Below are 17,312 nucleotides of genomic sequence, written 5' to 3' on the forward strand. Positions count from 1 at the left end.
GCACGAAGACATGCAGGGCCATGCCCAGCTCAAAGTTCACAGAGCAACCGAGTGCGAAATTGATTGACATAAGCTGCCCCAGATATTTCGCACTAGGGCTTGACCCACCTGTTCATTGTTGGGGAACCTCCTGGAAGTATGCAGAACCCCAGCAAAGACTATAAACCACATGGCCCAGAAATATTAAGATGATTGCTGGATTTTAGTATACTAGTTGTTTTTCCACAATGCCATCAGAATTACTTGGAATAAGATCGCTTACAGCAAAAATTTTCATATCTGATCTGAGTCAGATCACTTTCTAGTTTCTACTACTTTTTTTTTTCATTCCAGAAAAAATTGAGAAAACATGGAACAATCAATTCGTGCAAGTTAGATATTTTCCCCCGAATTCACTCTAAAAAACGTTATATTAACTGGTTTTATGGTGTCTTACAATTGAGGAGGGTTAACATTTGAAGATTCGGCATAGTCCATTTGGCAGCTTGGCCTTCAGAGGGTGAATTCTAGGTTAAGGAACATGTCTGAAGGTGGCAAAGCGTTAGAATCTAATTTTTGCTTCGTTCGATCCGACAGATGAAGCACTGGCTTGTCTACATCCGCCTACGGCAAAACCAAAATTAATCATACGATCGATAATTGACACAATGATAGCAAATTGAATTTTCAACATGTTGGTTTTTGTTTTCAGTGATGCAATCTTACCTTGGCATCATTTGGCTTAAAAGTCGAGCCATTTCCATCGCTTGATATGCTCAAATTATTTGCCTCCGTTGAGGATAGCCATGAACCGCTGCAAACAAGTAAGGAAACACCAAGTAAGATGAAATATTGCAGTCTCATCCTCCAGGAAGAGGAACTTGTACAAAAGGAACCGAACGAATATAACAAAGCCAGCACTAGCAAGTATTAGGCTAAACCAAATCCTACCTTCAAGTATACATGGATCTTATTTACAATCTATTTCTAACTGTTTATATCATGATTTAATGATCAAGATGAAACAAAGAAAGAGGGTTTCCATTAATTCATTAATTTAAAATGTGTAAAAAATTGATAATTGATCCGATTAAATAATGTAGAGCATGGTAAAGGTTGCAACTCTTGTTCAACATATCTAGGAATACGAATGCAGCTTCAAACTCTTTCTTTTATATGATCTTACTGTGCCATCGTTTGGGGAAGTCAACAAAAGGAGGCAGCAACAGCGGTCTATGGTAATTAATTAATTACTAGATCAACAAATAAGTAAAAGGGCCATGCGAAGTTTAGGGTGCTTCGTGTAAAATGTATATGAAGAAAAGAAAGGTCCGTCAGATTGTATAGCAGCATTGAGATTTGAACAAAAAACTTGACTTTTATTAGAAGATATTGGGATTAAATCAAACAGTTGAGAGATGGATGGAAATTGTTTTGGGAATGGAACATGTAAAAACTTGGCTTAGCTAAAAGCCCTAGGTCATCTTCATCAAAATCTATGTACTTGAGACTCTAATAAACAATGACAGACAACATGTTGGGCCAAAACAGTCCATGGCCAAGGATAAGATCGTTTTGAGTTAATGCATTCATTTACATGAGGCATTATTTTATCTTTAACTTTTTGAAAATAGAGAAGATCATGATGCAGCTTCTGGGATAAAGAAATTAAAAAGGAAACAGAGAGAGGAGAGGTGTTGCAGCTGTCCTCACCTTTGGGTCCTTTGTGGTGTCGGTTGTAGTGAGGTTGGTGATGGTTTGAGAGAAGACAGTCTTCCATCCAAATCAACAATCCCTGTCCTTTGGTTCAAACTCATGTCTGTCTGCCCTTGACCTGAAACATCCACGAAAGATTGAGGCACTGCTCTTGCTTTATCAGACACCCAGCAAATGATTCATATTTAGACTCAAGTCAGTCTGATAGTTCCAAACGGTTCTCTTTTAGTGGTAAATAGTGGATCAAATGATTGAGTTTCTGTCATGCTTGGTCACCAATTTAGCTGTCAAACAAAGAGATATAATAGAAGAGAAATAAAAAAACAGCTGTAGTCCTTAGAGGGAAAATCCAATTACCTGATCCTTTGTCAGTGCTCTTCACTGTTCTATACATCTGCATGAACACAGAACACCCATAGAGATAATGAGAAAAAGTCCTCATTGCTAAGATTATCATCTTGTTTCTCCACTCACACTACAGTTGAATCATATAGAAATACAAAAATGGAACACGATAAATGTACCAAAACAACTACGGAAAGTCATAAAATAATAACAATTTTCATACATAAGTTCAAAGGAATGAAGATTTCCCACAGTATCCCCACCTGCAAGTGACTCTTCACGTGAGCTAGGGTTAGATCCTTGACATTCATCAACTCTAAGACAGATTTTGGTGTTGCTCCTGTGACAGTTTCCAATACAAAGATGTAAACTTGTTATGCTTTTTCCAACATAGATTTCCATTTTGCACTAACTGAGGAAAGAGAAAAGGCCAATATATTCTAGATGAAAAGATATCTTAGGTTGTGAAGTAATACTTTCATGGCCTCCAAGAAGCTGGACTGCATGAACAAAATGAGCATGGAGTGTTGTAGTCCATCTCATTCTGGGAGCTCTGATGCTTCTTTTCACTCCATTGACCATTCTTGCATTTCTCTTGAAATCACGACCATAGATGTGAGGCTGATATTGATGCTGGTGATGATTAAGGTTTCTTCCTTGCTGCAAATGGGGAGGACCCAAATCTGTCATTTCAAACCCTAAGCTCAACGTTGGCTCTGCGGGACCTGGATTACTGTATCCATATTCATGGCTCAAGTCGCTTCCGCTACTGCCAGAATCAGTCGTTGAGTTCCTATCACTATAGATTGATTTTCCTGATAACCCATCGTCCTCAGCCTTACAATCTGAAACCGATGGTGGGCTAATCTGCAAGGATAGATCAGGCAAATGTGTGGTTCTCATTATAGTGTTTGAGCTTGTGAACATAACGAAAAGTTGAAGATGTTAGTCAAAATCCCTGCAGGAGGTAAGTTAACAGAGACAAGAAATTAAAATACATAGAGAGAGTGAATGAAGATAAGTGTAAGCGAGGCAGTGCCCAAAAAAAAAAGGAAAGGGAAAAGAAAATCGACAGGAAAGTGGGGTTAGAACTTCGAAGGTAAAGAAATAATAAAGAGAGCCGAAAAGGAACGGTGGGAAGTGTTGTGAATTGTGATTATCTCATGAGTACTTCATGATTTGCATGGGTTTTGTGGGTGAAAGAGCGAGTGAGTGAAGAAAGCATAGGATTGGTACAAAAAAAAAAAAGGAGAGAATATAGGCTTTTTAGTAGGATCCCCCCACTCCTCCAGGTTAGATGGAAAGATCAGAGGTTAAAATAATGCAGAGACTACAACCAGTCAGATTAAACCAAAAAAAAATTGCAGGAAAAGAGAAAGTAAGTAACAGAGTTTTATTTGGGATGATGGTTAGAAGGAAAAGTTAGTGAAAAGGGCAACTTGTGTGTTTAAGGATGCAAAGAAGGATCAGAGACCTTTCCCCCCAAAGAAATAGAAAGAAAGGGAGAGAGAAGATCTTCATAATAGGGAATGACAAAGGAGGTAGCATCCAGGGATACTTTAATGGTGATTTATGCAGGGAATGGTTGGAAATCGAGAAAACAAAAAGGGTATTATTCAAAGGAATTTTTGGAATGAAAATTGAGTCTCATAAAACTTTTCCATGGAGACGTGCATATATAAACTTCTAAAAAAATTTTTCTTCTATCTCTGAAAGCTGACCGCCTATCACATGATGTTATGCTCAAGCTGCTGCGACATTGATATTTGTTTTTAGAGAATTAACGAAGCGACAAACTCATAATCAAGCACAATTATAATCATTAATTCCATGCCATATATACCAAAACATACTTACCATTTTTCTCTTGTTTATCAAAAACCTGATTAGTGCTATGAGGCAGTTGATTTTATGATTAAAAATAGAAACCCCCGAATAATGATCAGTACAAAACTACAAACGGATAGTAATTAATGGGGAGGTCTCAGATTCACCCCAGCTCTTCAAAACTCTTGAATCAACCGACCATATTTGCCAGCTTTGGTCAAGTGTGGTTTCAAATTTTAAAAGGAGTTGGATTGGAACTTTGGCTAAAGTAAAAACCTAAACATAAAACTCCTGTTTGTAGAGTAGGGTTAGGGCCCTGCTAACCCGAATTGCCAATGAGCATTGAGCTGTACAAGCGCGAAGAAGTTGCCAAGAATCAAATTATGTGTGGGACTATTTAAGAGAGTAGCAGTGTCAGAATGGCTGGGGCGTCCGGCGACACCAGGGTCGCAGACCCACATGCAACTCTTTGTTTGGCCCTTGTTTCATTTATGTTTTTGCTCTGTTACTTTCCCATGTTTTTTTTCTTTCAATTGCCCTCATCCTATCCTTATATATACATTTTTTCATAAAAATATTGGGAATTAGTAGGTAATCTCTCACAAAGATAATGTTTAAAATTAGCATCAAGAAAAAATATTTAGTAAAATTTAAACTTAAAATCATTTTTATCGAAACAAACAAATTAATTAATTAACTCATTAATTAACTCGATTAATTAACTTTTCATTAGTGATTTATTTATATTTAATAATTAATTTTCATTCAGATCATTAGCTACTACACCTCATTATTCTCGTACATTAATTTACTATTTATATATCATCAACTATACATCTAAAAGAGATTAATTTACTCATTGATGGGGTTTATAAGAACACCTATTATCTTTATGTTTGGCAAGAGTGAAATTTATGAAAAATATTTAGCTCGTAAGAGGAATTCAAACAATATTTTCAATTGATTATTGCTGATGCAAGAATTCATTTTTCTTTTGTTATTTTAATGAATATCAACACTATACAAAGAGTTTTTTTGTGAAAATTGGGGAATAAGCCAATAAAGTTAAATTTTTTTTTTGTAACATCTTTATTATTTTATATGTAGCATATTGGTATCTAACTTTTTGAATTTTAAATAAAATTTTCATTTATAAAAAAAAATGTAAATTACAAAAAAGAACAAGATATTTGTGTAATTGACAATTTGCTACCTGGGCATACAGTTTTCGTCCAAACACAATCGTCTCATCGTTATAAAACATTTTTCTGGGGGAGGGGTGGAACAGTTCTTATAAAGCCTCAAATTCATGAGTTTTAACCATATACAAAGTGAGGCGCGTCCGGATCACTTTAAAGGAAAGCAAGTGGGAAGTCAAAGACTCTACCCAAACTTAAACGTTCAATTCAACGGGTAAGTGTATTTGTCTAATGTGTAATCTCCCCTGATGCCCCGATGCCCACTATTATTCCCTCCCCTTGTCCAAATCTCCCTGTTTTTAACCTAAAAAATCCTTGCTGTCAAGACCCACCCGCGCGTGCAAACCACAAACCTAAATTTAATCTAATAATAATAGAAAAAATAAAGACCATATTCCTCGGCGTCAACATGGTTGTTGTCACGTGACGTTACGGACGTGACCTTGTCTAGGCCTCTGCTCCATGTTAAGCTTTGTTCTCTTCTCTTGTTCTTTCTTTCTTCAAATCCCCGTTTTATTTGCTGAATTTTCCCTTTAATTTATTCTACTATTCTCGAATCCCCATGGCCTCTCCTCCGTTAATCCCATTTGTTTAACTAAAATGAAATCAAACAGTAACAAAAAGATGACTAGAAGAAAGAAAATAGTTATGTTTAAATGCTTTTAATCATTTGTTAATAGTTTTCGAAGGCCAGGGTCAGCATCTGATGCGCTCTAGGTTCCCCGGGAAATGAAAAAATTTTTTGTTTCTTCTGTCAACATGTCTCTCTATGGCTGGCTTGTAATGTTGTCAAATGCTTGGGTTTTATTCCATATTCCATGTGTTTGTCTTAAAAGAATACTTTGCTTATGATCTTTTTTTTCTGTTAATGAAATCTTTCAAACTTCTTGTTTTAATACCTTTTTCTATATCAAGATAACATATACTATTGATAATGATTAATATCATTTGATATTCAGTGATTAAGTTTAGAAATTCAAAATTGATTTAACAACACCTCCCTTTTAAATTGATCTCATGGAGTAACAGTGATTTTTCATAAATAAATATGTAACCTTCCTAGCTACCCAGGTTCATGGTCATCTCTCATTTTCTCAACTTGATTTAACAAAGTTTGGGTAAGTTTTGATATTTGAAGTGAAGATCGATCAGAAGAGTCCAGCATTAAAAACCAAACAGTGATTTGCAAATCATTCAAAACAGTGTTTTGCTTTTATTATGGTTCATTCTTTTCATACGTTGTCTTCATGGTGATTCGTGGGATTAGGTTGACATTACATCAGATCACAAAAAGACAGTAACCCTATCCCACTTCCGTTGGTTTCTGTAGGATTTTCTTCTGTCTTAATTTGTATATGCCATTCCAGGAAAGAGGACTGTATCAGTCATTTAAGGTCTCAATCATAACTATCAATTAATGAATAACTAGAAACACAACCTGGTCAAAACTAGCGTTTAAAAAGTTCAATAATTGATCAATAATGGTGAATGTATGTAATTAAAGGAGAAAATGGGTAGGCAACTTTTTGCGCGTAAAGGGATACCTAGTTAATCAATTAGTACTTCTAAACTAGTTTATTTGAATGGAAATTGAGATTGATTTTGATAAAATTAAAAATAATAATAAAAATTATTGTAATTGTGATTCAAAAAAAATTATTATAATTATGATTGAAAAAAAAATTAAGTGAAAAATTTATACTAAATGGATTTAATTAAAATTAATATTTAAATTCAACTGATGATAGTTAAAATTTAACTACACCTCATTTAAAGTACAGTTGCGTCCAAACATATGCTTAGTGAAGTGAATGAAGTCAGCCCCTACGCAACCCTAACAATATTTTTTAGCTGTTGAAACAGCTCAAACTAATAAAATAAAATTGGAAACGATTTCAGACCTTGAAACTTGAAATCTTTATCTTTTTATTTATCTACATAGATTTGAATTCTGATCTCCCTGGTACCATCCTATTTGTCAACTTACCACAGCTCAGCTTGGTGATTATCAATAACATCATGAAAGCGAAATAGATTGTTGACCCAGTTGACAGAAGAAACAAAATCTTATCAATTTGAAAAACTTCAACTTAATGCTTTGTACATGCATGCTTTCATCTATTCAATGAATCGGATTAATTTCAATCTAGATTTACTTGCAGCAAATTAAATAGAAGGTGAAAAGAACGCATGTAGATGTCAAGATAAATGACTTTAATTCAGTTCATTCAAAACCCTTCTCTTCTTTGATCTGCTGCCTCAATCTCAGTCATAGAAGAAGGCTTCATCGGGTTAAGGGTAAACTGAAGCTGATGGATGCAAGATAACTGGCCACCTAAGAAAGCAAATAACAAGACCTGTCCCCTCTCTCTACATATATCATATCATCAATTTGATGAAATTTGGAATTGACCCAAGAAAAAAAAAAAAAAAAGAAAGAAGATGGTACGAATCATATTAATTCATGAATTGAAAAATGAAAAGTGGAGCCGAGATATTAATACGACAGAAAAGGATGCATATAAGTTAGAAAGCAATCTAACAACCACTATGCAAAAAAGCAGAAAGTGAAGATTGTAAATTAGGTGAGGGATGATTTGTTTTGTCATGTGTAGTAAGGTTATAAGTTCCCCAGTTGTACGGGGTTTTATCCTCACAAAGTTTTCAATTTCAACAGCTATACTGATCAGTTTTGTTGATTATAAAAAAAAAAATGGAGCTGGATAGTACTTTTACATCACATGACCCACTTTCAGGCAGCTCATGTGCTCGCAAGCAGTTCTTTGTTTGGATTTCGCAGTGGCCACTGAGCATTCGTCTGTTCCTTCATAAAAGAGTTGATATGGACTGCAAAAAAGCTTACCCAACTAAATTAAATTAAGAGTCAATTGAATCGAAATAACTATATATGAAAGAATGAGATTGTTAGCAAATTATACTCTGGTTTCAAAAGAATTTTTGAAATGGGAAACCTGTCAGGATTTCTTAACTCTCTGATCCTCTTTACTCTCAATCTAATAGGTTCTTCTTCAGGTCGTTTTCCATTTCCCAAAGTGGCAGTTGTGGTCTATTTGTAAGAGACACAAAAAATACAAGGAAAACATGGTTTCTTAAAGCAAATTTTCCTGTTGCCAATTCACCATAAATTAGAAGCGAAGAGCAAGCGTTGCATCTTGATGACCTCATGCACAAGCCTATATTTCTCACTTTTTTTTTTTTCTTTTTCCCTTCTCCTTACCTGGCCAATTCAATGCAGCAATAAATTTTCGTCCCTGTTGTGATTCCAGAAGCTACCTTGTCAACATGCTCGTGACACTGTCTTTCGTACTCTCAATTTTTTTCCCCATAGTTGTCAAGATCCTTTTGGACCACATTTACACATTTTTGTTCGTTTTTGGGTTACAATCTTGTGTTTTTTTCTTATCCTTCTTCACCTTCTCTTCCTTGTTCTGACTCTTTCTAACATTACCAGAAAGAATGCTCTTTTTTCCTTGTCAATTGTCAAACTCCTCATCAATGGAATGTAAGAAAACGAAAACTGACAATGTCAACATCAAGTATTCAAAATTCTCTCCGTTTCCCTTTCACGAGGAATGAAAACAATCTCCATGACGTATAAAAATTGTTAGTTTCAAAAGCTTTGAACTTTGATTCTAATTTTCATTAGAGAAAAAACTATTTATTAAGATGATTACATCATTTGCTAACGGAGCATTACATCATATGACATAAAACCTGATGCAACATTCAAGGATGCATTGTCAAATATTTATGCGTCTAATTGTTTTTGAGTAATTAATAAATTAAAAATTAAAGAAATAAATATATCATTTCTATATTTATTAATACAGATTTTTCTTCTAAAATGATCACATGAAAATGACATGAATACTCAAGAATAGTGATTAGAATGGTCAGCTTTCCTGATTGGCAACAGGTTGTACTCTACCCTTAATTCCTTGTCCGATATTAAGAGACATCATTAGAAAGATAAAATGAATAATAAAGCATATATTATATGTTGTCGATTGTTCTTTAAATTAATTTATATGTTATTGAAATTAATATTTGAATGTTACAGATTCAACAAAATTTATATACGTAATGTTTTTTTTAGTTATGTAAGTAATAAGATAAAAAAAATCTGAAGGGATTTTGAAAAAAAAAAGTATATATTATATGCCATAATAATTTTGTTTTTACATTGTTAGAAAACGTCATACCGGCTAAGAGAAACTTTAATTTGGGATATGATCAATGTCAAGAATTTGGAGTTTGATCGCTTTCTATTCGATGGGTTGAGAGAAAAAAACAAACAAACAAGATCAAAAATGAAAATTAGAAGGATCAGACTGTTTAACCCATTAAGCAGATTGAATCCAAGTTTAACCACTAGCCTGTGAATGTGGTAATTAATCTAGAAGCCAAGTAATGTCATGAACAAGGGATGAACAGACATATAAAAAAATTGGTTCAAAATACAGCCCTATATTTGGCATATTTGGAAAGGGTCAGAAAATCATTATTTGTAATCTTTTTGTTTAATTAATGCATAAGACTTTGTCCAATTGTCACATTTGCTATTATAGTTTTTTCTATTTTGAAAATAAAAGGCTGCATTTTTTTATATAAAAACAAAGATTACAAATAATGAAATAATAACATTTCTTAAACTCAAATACCCAATTTAAATTAAAATATTTTGCTATGTACTTGAAAATTTTAGTTCGAATTCTAGTATAAAAATAATAAAAATCTTTTAAAATAAATAAGGCACATCCTAATATATATAATAAAAATATTATTTCATTCCTTCTCAAATGCATTTCGTATATTCATTTTTATAAAATATTAAAATTTATATATTAACATATGTTTTATATAAAAATTACATGTTATAGTTCGTAATGACACAAAAATATGAAATATTTTTTTTTATTTTGTTAAATTTATAGATAATTATTATTAAAATTTTAAATTATATTACTTTCATAATTATTTTTATATTATATTCATATCTTATCATCATATCATATTTTAAATTCTCACGAATAGCTCATCCAAAGTTAAAAACTACATCAACGAAATTAATATGATAAAAAATGACCTGTACGATATTTTAATCTCGTCTGTCAATATCGTCGAGTATGAAAAATCTAAACTTGTTATTTCAACGGGCCCATTGCCCATAGAAATATGAATGTTGTAGCTCAAGACTAAATGGGTTTTCAAATGTATAATCGAGGCCGGAAATGTAACGGGTCCTTTCCGGGCCTAATTTGAAACAGATGACTCGTTCTCGCAAAGCTAAGCGGAGTCCCGATTTGAAAAACAAGAGAGAAATAAATCATCGCTTGTTTGAAAGATCAGATCGAAACTTGAAATCAGAAAAAAAAGAATGACGATGTTTCACTTCTTCAACTGTGCGATTCTCACCTTCGGTCCTCACGCCGTCTACTACTCCGCCACTCCCTTGTAAGTCCCTCCCTCTTTGCTCGATTCTTTACCTTTTTTTTAAATATCTTTAATTTCGTAAAATTTAATGAAAATGAGTTCTAGTTAAATCTCAAACTCCGATCTGTTCGTTCAAATCGAAACAAGAACTCCCCTCTAAGCAAGAATGAACTAAGATCTATTAAACAAATGTTAAGATAGTTTGATCAAATTGTTCAAAAGCTATAATTTGGAACTGATTGGATGTTGTTGTAGAAAAAAATTTAGTTAGTTTACTAATAGTAAATTATGTTTATGCAGATCGGAGTATGATACGCTTGGTACCTCTGTTAAAACTGCCCTTGTTTATCTCGGAACAGCTTTGGTAAAGGTCAGTACAACATGTAAATATCGTGCGTGCTAAACTTTAATCTCGTGTTTATCGGGACACTTTTCGGATAGCTAATTTGTTTTGTTTTGATTTTATATGGTGGCAGCTTGTTTGCCTGGCAACGTTTTTGAAGGTGTCTGAGACTGATGGCTTTGATCCATACCAGGTATTTCAATTCTTTTAGTTTTGAAATTTGAATCTGTATGAATGAATGCAAATTTTGCGCTAATTATACATGTTTGCAAATTTTTATTTTAATTTGTGGCTGTTTTGTTTGATCTAGTTTTTTTGGTTAGATTGAAGATGATGTAAAAGTTAGCTAGCTAGAAAATAATGTGAAACTACTTTCTTGTGTACAGTTGCACAAGGGTGTGGTAGTGATATGGCTTGTTACACTGCCATGACTCTTAATGGACAATCTATGTATTGCAACTTATCAGTAATCATGTTACTTATGCGTTTTCAGGAACTTTTGAAAGCACTGATTGGTTTTATAGATGTTGCTGGGCTTTATTTTGCTTTAACACAGTTGACTCACAGGAACATCTCTCAAAATCATAAATTTCAAGCTGTAGGACTCGGTGAGTGAGATTTTGACTCAATCATTTAAGTTGAAATCCAGCTTTGTCCCCTTCCTACTACCCACTCCCCCCTTCCAAATAAAAATAAGAAAAAAAAGCATCATTTTATGTTTGTGGGTTTTGACCCTTAAGGGTGTCACAATTCATCAGATCATCTAAATTATTGTTGAGTTGAATTACTAGGAGCAAGCCAGCAAGGCTTGATATTTGTAACAAATAAAATAAATATCATGATATTAATAGAATTTTCATACTAAATTCAGTCCAAGAAGCTTGAAATCACTTAATATTCTAGTTTGAAGTATTTGTGGAGTAATATCTTAATTTGGAGTAGTTTTTCCAATACTGTTTTTAGTGAATGTTTGATGCTAGTTTTTCCCTGATTTTAACAGTTAGCAAACCATTGAGGACAGAAATTTAAAATCAGTAATACTCTACATAATAGATGGATAAAATTTTTTTATTTGAAGATGTGGAGATGAGCTTCATCTAGCATATTTTTATGGTTCTTTTCACTTGCTAACTTAAGCACTATGGCTTCTTTCTTTCCATGTTGATAGGATGGGCTTTTGCTGATTCAGTTCTACATAGATTGGCACCCCTTTGGGTAGGAGCAAGAGGACTAGAATTCACTTGGGATTACATTCTGCAAGGCCTGGAAGCAAATGCTAATTTGGTATGTTCATTTCTTAATGGTTGGAATGTTTCTTTTCCAACTGCTTTGTTGTGCATTCTTGTTTCTGTATCAGTAGTTAATTACAATTTGCAGAGGTGTTCAGAGATTAGAATAATGATTGTGTAACAGCAAGATCTTAGAATTATGTGTTTCTCTAATCAAAAGCGAAATTAGAATTAATCTCGCTCCTTATGGACATCTCTATCCTTTTCTCAATTCAGGTGTTGAGTATATCTCTTGCAGCATTGGGATCTTTGATGTGGCTTCGCAAGAACAAGCCCAAGACATTGATTCCCATAATATATGCATGTGCTGCAATTGTTGCAACCATGCCATCCATTACAAGGTCTGTTTTAACTTGTCACCACATCTGCCCACAACTTTCTCTTTGTTTCTGCTTGGCCACAACCTAACCTTTTATGTTAAATCGTAAGATTATATACATGGTCTTTGCTTAAATACTCAATGAAAACTTTTTCCTTGGCTAAATTTTGGCAGCTATCTAAGGCGAGGATTGGGATGGCACTTTCCAAAGGTGGTCGGCTTTGAATTGTTCACATCTTTGGTGATGGCTTTTATTAGTTGGCAATTGTTTTCTGCATGCCAAAGGCCCTCTGTATGAGGAGCATATTTTACGCCCTGCATCGAGATTTTCATTGGCTATCAATTCCACTTCACGAGATTCTTTCCTACTCAGTTTTTCTTCAGGTTCTTCTGTTGTCTACATTAAGTTTCAATTGTCTTTGATGTAGTTTAAAGGTTTTTATTGTTGTTGGAACTATCTAACATTAATACAAAGATTTTCGCCGAAGGCATGATACTCAAATTTTGTATCTCCTAAAAATAGAGAAAAGGTTTTAAATGTAGAATTTGGTAGCATTATTGTTCCATACCTTCTCTTCAAGGATACAACCAAAAAGAATTCGCATCAACATTGGACAAAAGATTAAAAGAGGTTTTTGTCACCAAAGCAAGACAAATCCTTGAACACAAAAGTGCTCACTGTCACTGCTCAGATTCTTCTAAAGATGCTCAGGCTTTTCATTGCACGTAGAGGGTAGGGCTTCCCAACTTGTTCTTCCCTTGCCATGCGCCTTAAAGGAGCTGACAACATTAGCAAAGCACTGCTCGGTGCACACTGGCAACTCAAAGGAAACAAAATTTTTGTTTGTTTTGAGACCTCTATAGGAACTTATTCCTCCAATGTAAACCACTTTGGATGTTCTCTATCGGATTTTGCTGAAATGAAAGGGTTCGGGATTATCTTTGAGATCGATCGTGCAGGATTTTGCAGACAGGGAGGGAAACCAAAGGAAGTGCCGTATGGAGAGAAGCAGTTGATTGGAGAAACATGAGATGAGGGGATGGGCCCTTTAAAGGAGGAAGCTCTTCAAACATGCCATTATGTCAGGTCGGGTCTCAAAACGTGGGATAAATTTGTACAGAACCAACAATATAGAGGTTAGACTTCAAGCAGGTTCATCAATGGCAGTAGAAAATGCATGAAAACAAAGATATCAGTCTAGTTTCAAATGTTATTGTTAACAGTTTGGCTCTACGATAGATTAGAGGAGGTTTGCTGAACATCAATATGGTTGATAATCAAACAACACCAGCAACCGAGCCCGCGCAAATAGAAAAAGATAGAAAATTAACCATCTGAACATATATAGTTTTACAGCCTGATCGAGTTTCCAGTAGGCTACCAGCAGAGCAGATTAACTGCCTTTCAAAACTACAAGTTAATAACATATCAAACATCCATAGCTTATATACGAACCCATGATGCCATGACTGAATTGCAAGTTCATGTCTGGCAGATGCTAAGATATAATTGTCTCCAAGCATTTTGGGACAACCGCAGGGTTTACTTGGCTCAGAGGAACTGCTGCTCGGAGAGCATGAAAGATGCTAACATCCAGTATGATTGGTTTTCTTCCTATATTGGCAGGCTCAAATACACAAACATCATGTTCTTCCAAGTTGTTATCATTCACAAAATTCCTCCACCCACAAGAAAGCCCTCCATAATCACGATTTCCAGGATAATAAAATCTGGCCCTCCATACTCGCTTGTTAATACGTAGAATCACATCTGCGCTTTCTTTTGAGAGGTATTTAGCCATCCATGCAGTAGGAATTGCCTGAATGGACCAGAAAATGCAAGAAACAAGGCTGAGCTTTAACACCATCATTGAATTTGATTGGAGAAACAAGGCAAATGCACAAACCATAAACTACCAATCTTTTTGCTAATGTTAATAAATAGGACGAATAAAAGACAGTGTCATTGAGAAAAGGAAAGCCCTATAAACCAAAAGTTCGATCAAGTTCAAGGGCAAAGTTTACCATATAAAATCGTCTCCCTACATGCGTGGGCTTCATGACTACCATAAAACCCTCTTTGGTTAATGCTTCCCGTGCCTTTAAGATGATATTTGTTTTCTCAACTTCAGTCACGGGCCTTTTACAAGTTGGGCGCGGACCACAAAAGACATCTCCTTTCATTGTTGTATGTTCAAACTCTGAATCATTTATATATTATGATGGAAAAGAGAGTACAATCATCAGTCACCCAATTTGAGTTTCTAGCAAGGCGACATATTACATTTTAATTTAAGTCATTAATTACAAGACAGATTCCTAAAGTGGGTCTGAAAACAATGAGGCACAACAAATGAATATCCAATAAATCACCAAGAAATTCCAGAAACCATTGTAAAGACCATAATATTGCAGTGTCAACAATAAAAAGTAGGCTGCAATCTACCATGGAAAGCAGGTTTTATGGATAGAATAAGTTTTAAATTTGCTCCTACCAGTTTCAAACTTTGGTTTTCCAGCAAGAGTAGAAAGCTCTTTGCCTCCAAGGCTCTGCCTACCATGGATGGAGGACATAGTAGAAGAACCCACATTTGGCATCTTCTTATTAGTAGCTGTAGAGTTGTTAGGTTGTCTTGATGGCCTGGTGCCAATGTCATCGTTAGTAGATTTTTCTGGACTGCTTTCAAGACCACATCGTGAAGAATTGTGCACAATTTCATCAGGATTTTCCTTCATGTTTCCTTTTGTTTGGTGTCCACTGTCAAATTCTGTATGCATACACTTCCTCACAAAATAAGAAGATGGCTTCTCGCACAAGCTCTGGCCATCAAACATTAGAACATCAAAATGGGACACTCCATTGTACTTGAAGATCAAAAAGTCATTCTCTACCATAGAATGGTCTTTTACAAAATTTTTCCATCCACGATCGAAGAACAAGGTATCATCATCTGCTGTTAGTCCTACATCCCATATGATACTGCTAGGACCTTTAAGAGTCACAGTTTCCGGAAGTTTTTTCTTAATATTCTTAGCAAACTTTTCTGGTATTTCCTGCAGTTTCATTGATCATTAAGATGCAATGTGAAACTCATTATTAGAAAATTTGAACTATCCAATATCAAAGGAAAAGAATATGAACAAAGGCGCAGCAACTCCTAAATCTCTAAAATTACTGAATTTTCTAGCAAAGAACAAACCAAAGAAAGGTTAAAAGTGATTGCCAAAAGCCTGCCTAATACCCCATGTTTCCTACACCAAAATCCAAAATGTCGTAAATGTGACAGGCATGCAGACTTGTGGAATATGATAACAAGATCGCTCTTTCACCCTTCGAGTTTGCAGCTTGATTGCTAGAGAAAAACACCCAAAATGCATGCAATTACATAAAAATTAGTGTCCAAAAAGGGTGGTCAGTTTACCCCCTGGTAAAGTCAAGGGATGGACTACGTACTGAAACGTTCTTGATTTTTAAGAGTTCCATTTTCAACTAAGCAAATATACAGCAATCAAAAGCACAAAGCAGGACAGGCAACAGAAGAGGCAGTGCCAAGACGGAACTTACAAGCCGCTGAAGAAAATCCCCACGGAGAAACTGAGAGAAATGAATGGACTGAAAATGGGTCCAAAAGATTTCCTCCTCCAAGCTCCTACAATCCTTACACGTATCTCCCATTGGCTTAACCACACAGCTCTGCACCCAAAATTCAGATGATTAAGAAAAGAGAAAAAGAGTTGACGACCCATCACACTAAAAAAGGACTGCAGATCTCTAGAAGCTGAATAATTTAAAGAAGAGAAAACCCACCAGAAGCAAACTAAATTTTAACTCATGTACAAAAATGGTAGATGTAAATCACTTACCCTGAAGAACTAGATATGCTCCAACTTTGTGAGAGTAATAGCTAAGAGACCAGAGAAAATAGATTAGCAAATGGAAAATAATAAGTTGTTAATAAGCCAACAGTGAACCTTGACCTGGTTTTAGTTATTAATGAGATAAATCTTTGCTTTAATGGTTCATTTGTTTCTCAATCCATTGTTCCATTAGAAGCAATGAAGAATCCAAAGGCATTGAAATGAAAATGCAAAAGCAAGCAAAATGAGTAAAATATCATACATTGGTTTGTACACGAGAGAGAACAATTTTGTAGGTTGAAGAGCCGAGACTGAGACCCAAAGTGAGAGTCAATATCTGAGAGAGTCATCTTAAAGGACGAGCCTTTTGGTTTTGGAGTGTTGCAAGAGTTTGGAAACACGTGAAACACACTTGGCAATTGACAGTTGACACTCCCCACGTAGGTGTTGGACTGAGCTGAACTGTTTTCGCTTTGGGAGTTGGGCTGGTCTGCGCAACCCCATTATGCTTGGTCTACTTCACTTTCACTCCATCCGCTCATAAATCATTGAAATATACATCTGGTAATCCCAATCGTGGACTTTTCTTTTTTTGACCTTTGGCTCTCTCTCTCTTTCTCATAATGGATTTGAAGACAATCATGTTTGATGACATTTATTTTCATTTCCTATATAGTAGTAGTAAAATATACTATTTGAATGAATATTTACTACATTCTTTTGGTAATTGTGTGAATAACATAAATATTTTTTCAGCTAATAATTTTTAAAGATATTTATTCCATGTATGTCTGAAAATTTTCAGCTTGAAAACTTATTAAATTCATTTCTTTTACATAATAATTTTACATTGTATAATAAAAGTTGAGAAAATTTTTGAATCAATATTTATTTCAATTGATTTATGCAAACTTTTTTTAATATATAATATTTATCAAATTTAAAATTTAAATTCTAATAATTACAATCTTTTGTTTTTATCC

The 17,312-nt window shown here is 34.6% G+C and overlaps 3 protein-coding genes across 3 annotated transcripts; 1 reads left to right on the plus strand and 2 right to left on the minus strand.

The window, feature by feature from the left end:
* Positions 1–245: 245 nt before the first annotated feature.
* Positions 246–3,691, minus strand: LOC111314824 (putative transcription factor KAN4). Its single transcript, XM_022916437.2, has 6 exons — positions 2,517–3,691; positions 2,304–2,380; positions 2,053–2,089; positions 1,693–1,813; positions 706–793; positions 246–603 (listed from the first exon to the last, which is right to left on the minus strand). Exons 1-6 carry the CDS (start codon positions 2,965–2,967, stop codon positions 493–495), a joined length of 885 nt encoding a protein of 294 aa, XP_022772172.2. The 5' UTR covers positions 2,968–3,691; the 3' UTR covers positions 246–492.
* Positions 3,692–10,313: 6,622 nt separating this feature from the next.
* LOC111315400 (uncharacterized) lies at positions 10,314–12,973 on the plus strand. The gene is made up of 7 exons (XM_022917084.2): positions 10,314–10,541; positions 10,821–10,890; positions 10,997–11,056; positions 11,357–11,471; positions 12,032–12,147; positions 12,369–12,493; positions 12,646–12,973. Exons 1-7 carry the CDS (start codon positions 10,465–10,467, stop codon positions 12,767–12,769), a joined length of 687 nt encoding a protein of 228 aa, XP_022772819.2. The 5' UTR covers positions 10,314–10,464; the 3' UTR covers positions 12,770–12,973.
* A 564-nt stretch (positions 12,974–13,537) lies between these two features.
* Positions 13,538–16,833, minus strand: LOC111315401 (B3 domain-containing protein REM16-like). The gene is made up of 6 exons (XM_089749532.1): positions 16,592–16,833; positions 16,336–16,376; positions 16,037–16,165; positions 14,967–15,525; positions 14,497–14,672; positions 13,538–14,291 (listed from the first exon to the last, which is right to left on the minus strand). The coding sequence occupies exons 3-6, from the start codon at positions 16,145–16,147 to the stop codon at positions 13,971–13,973; spliced, it is 1,167 nt and encodes a 388-aa protein (XP_089605658.1). The 5' UTR covers positions 16,148–16,165; positions 16,336–16,376; positions 16,592–16,833; the 3' UTR covers positions 13,538–13,970.
* Between the last annotated feature and the right edge of the window lie 479 nt (positions 16,834–17,312).

This window comes from Durio zibethinus, chromosome 20 (assembly GCF_047325235.1).
Source record: "Durio zibethinus cultivar Kanyao isolate XHJ-2024 chromosome 20, ASM4732523v1, whole genome shotgun sequence".
In the NCBI taxonomy this organism is placed as follows: domain Eukaryota; kingdom Viridiplantae; phylum Streptophyta; class Magnoliopsida; order Malvales; family Malvaceae; genus Durio; species Durio zibethinus.

Coding starts and splice junctions, on each gene's coding strand:
- LOC111315400 (XM_022917084.2), top strand. CDS start 10,465: ATGACGATGTTTCACTTCTTCAACTGTGCGATTCTCACCTTCGGTCCT. Junction 10,542..10,820: donor TACTACTCCGCCACTCCCTT/GTAAGTCCCTCC, acceptor ATGTTTATGCAG/ATCGGAGTATGATACGCTTG. Junction 12,148..12,368: donor TGGAAGCAAATGCTAATTTG/GTATGTTCATTT, acceptor TTCTCAATTCAG/GTGTTGAGTATATCTCTTGC.
- LOC111315401 (XM_089749532.1), bottom strand. CDS start 16,147: ATGGGAGATACGTGTAAGGATTGTAGGAGCTTGGAGGAGGAAATCTTT. Junction 15,526..16,036: donor GGGATTTTCTTCAGCGGCTT/GTAAGTTCCGTC, acceptor ATGAAACTGCAG/GAAATACCAGAAAAGTTTGC. Junction 14,673..14,966: donor AAAACCAAAGTTTGAAACTG/GTAGGAGCAAAT, acceptor TAAATGATTCAG/AGTTTGAACATACAACAATG.
- LOC111314824 (XM_022916437.2), bottom strand. CDS start 2,967: ATGTTCACAAGCTCAAACACTATAATGAGAACCACACATTTGCCTGAT. Junction 2,381..2,516: donor GCTTCTTGGAGGCCATGAAA/GTATTACTTCAC, acceptor AAACTGTCACAG/GAGCAACACCAAAATCTGTC. Junction 1,814..2,052: donor GAGCACTGACAAAGGATCAG/GTAATTGGATTT, acceptor TGGATGTTTCAG/GTCAAGGGCAGACAGACATG.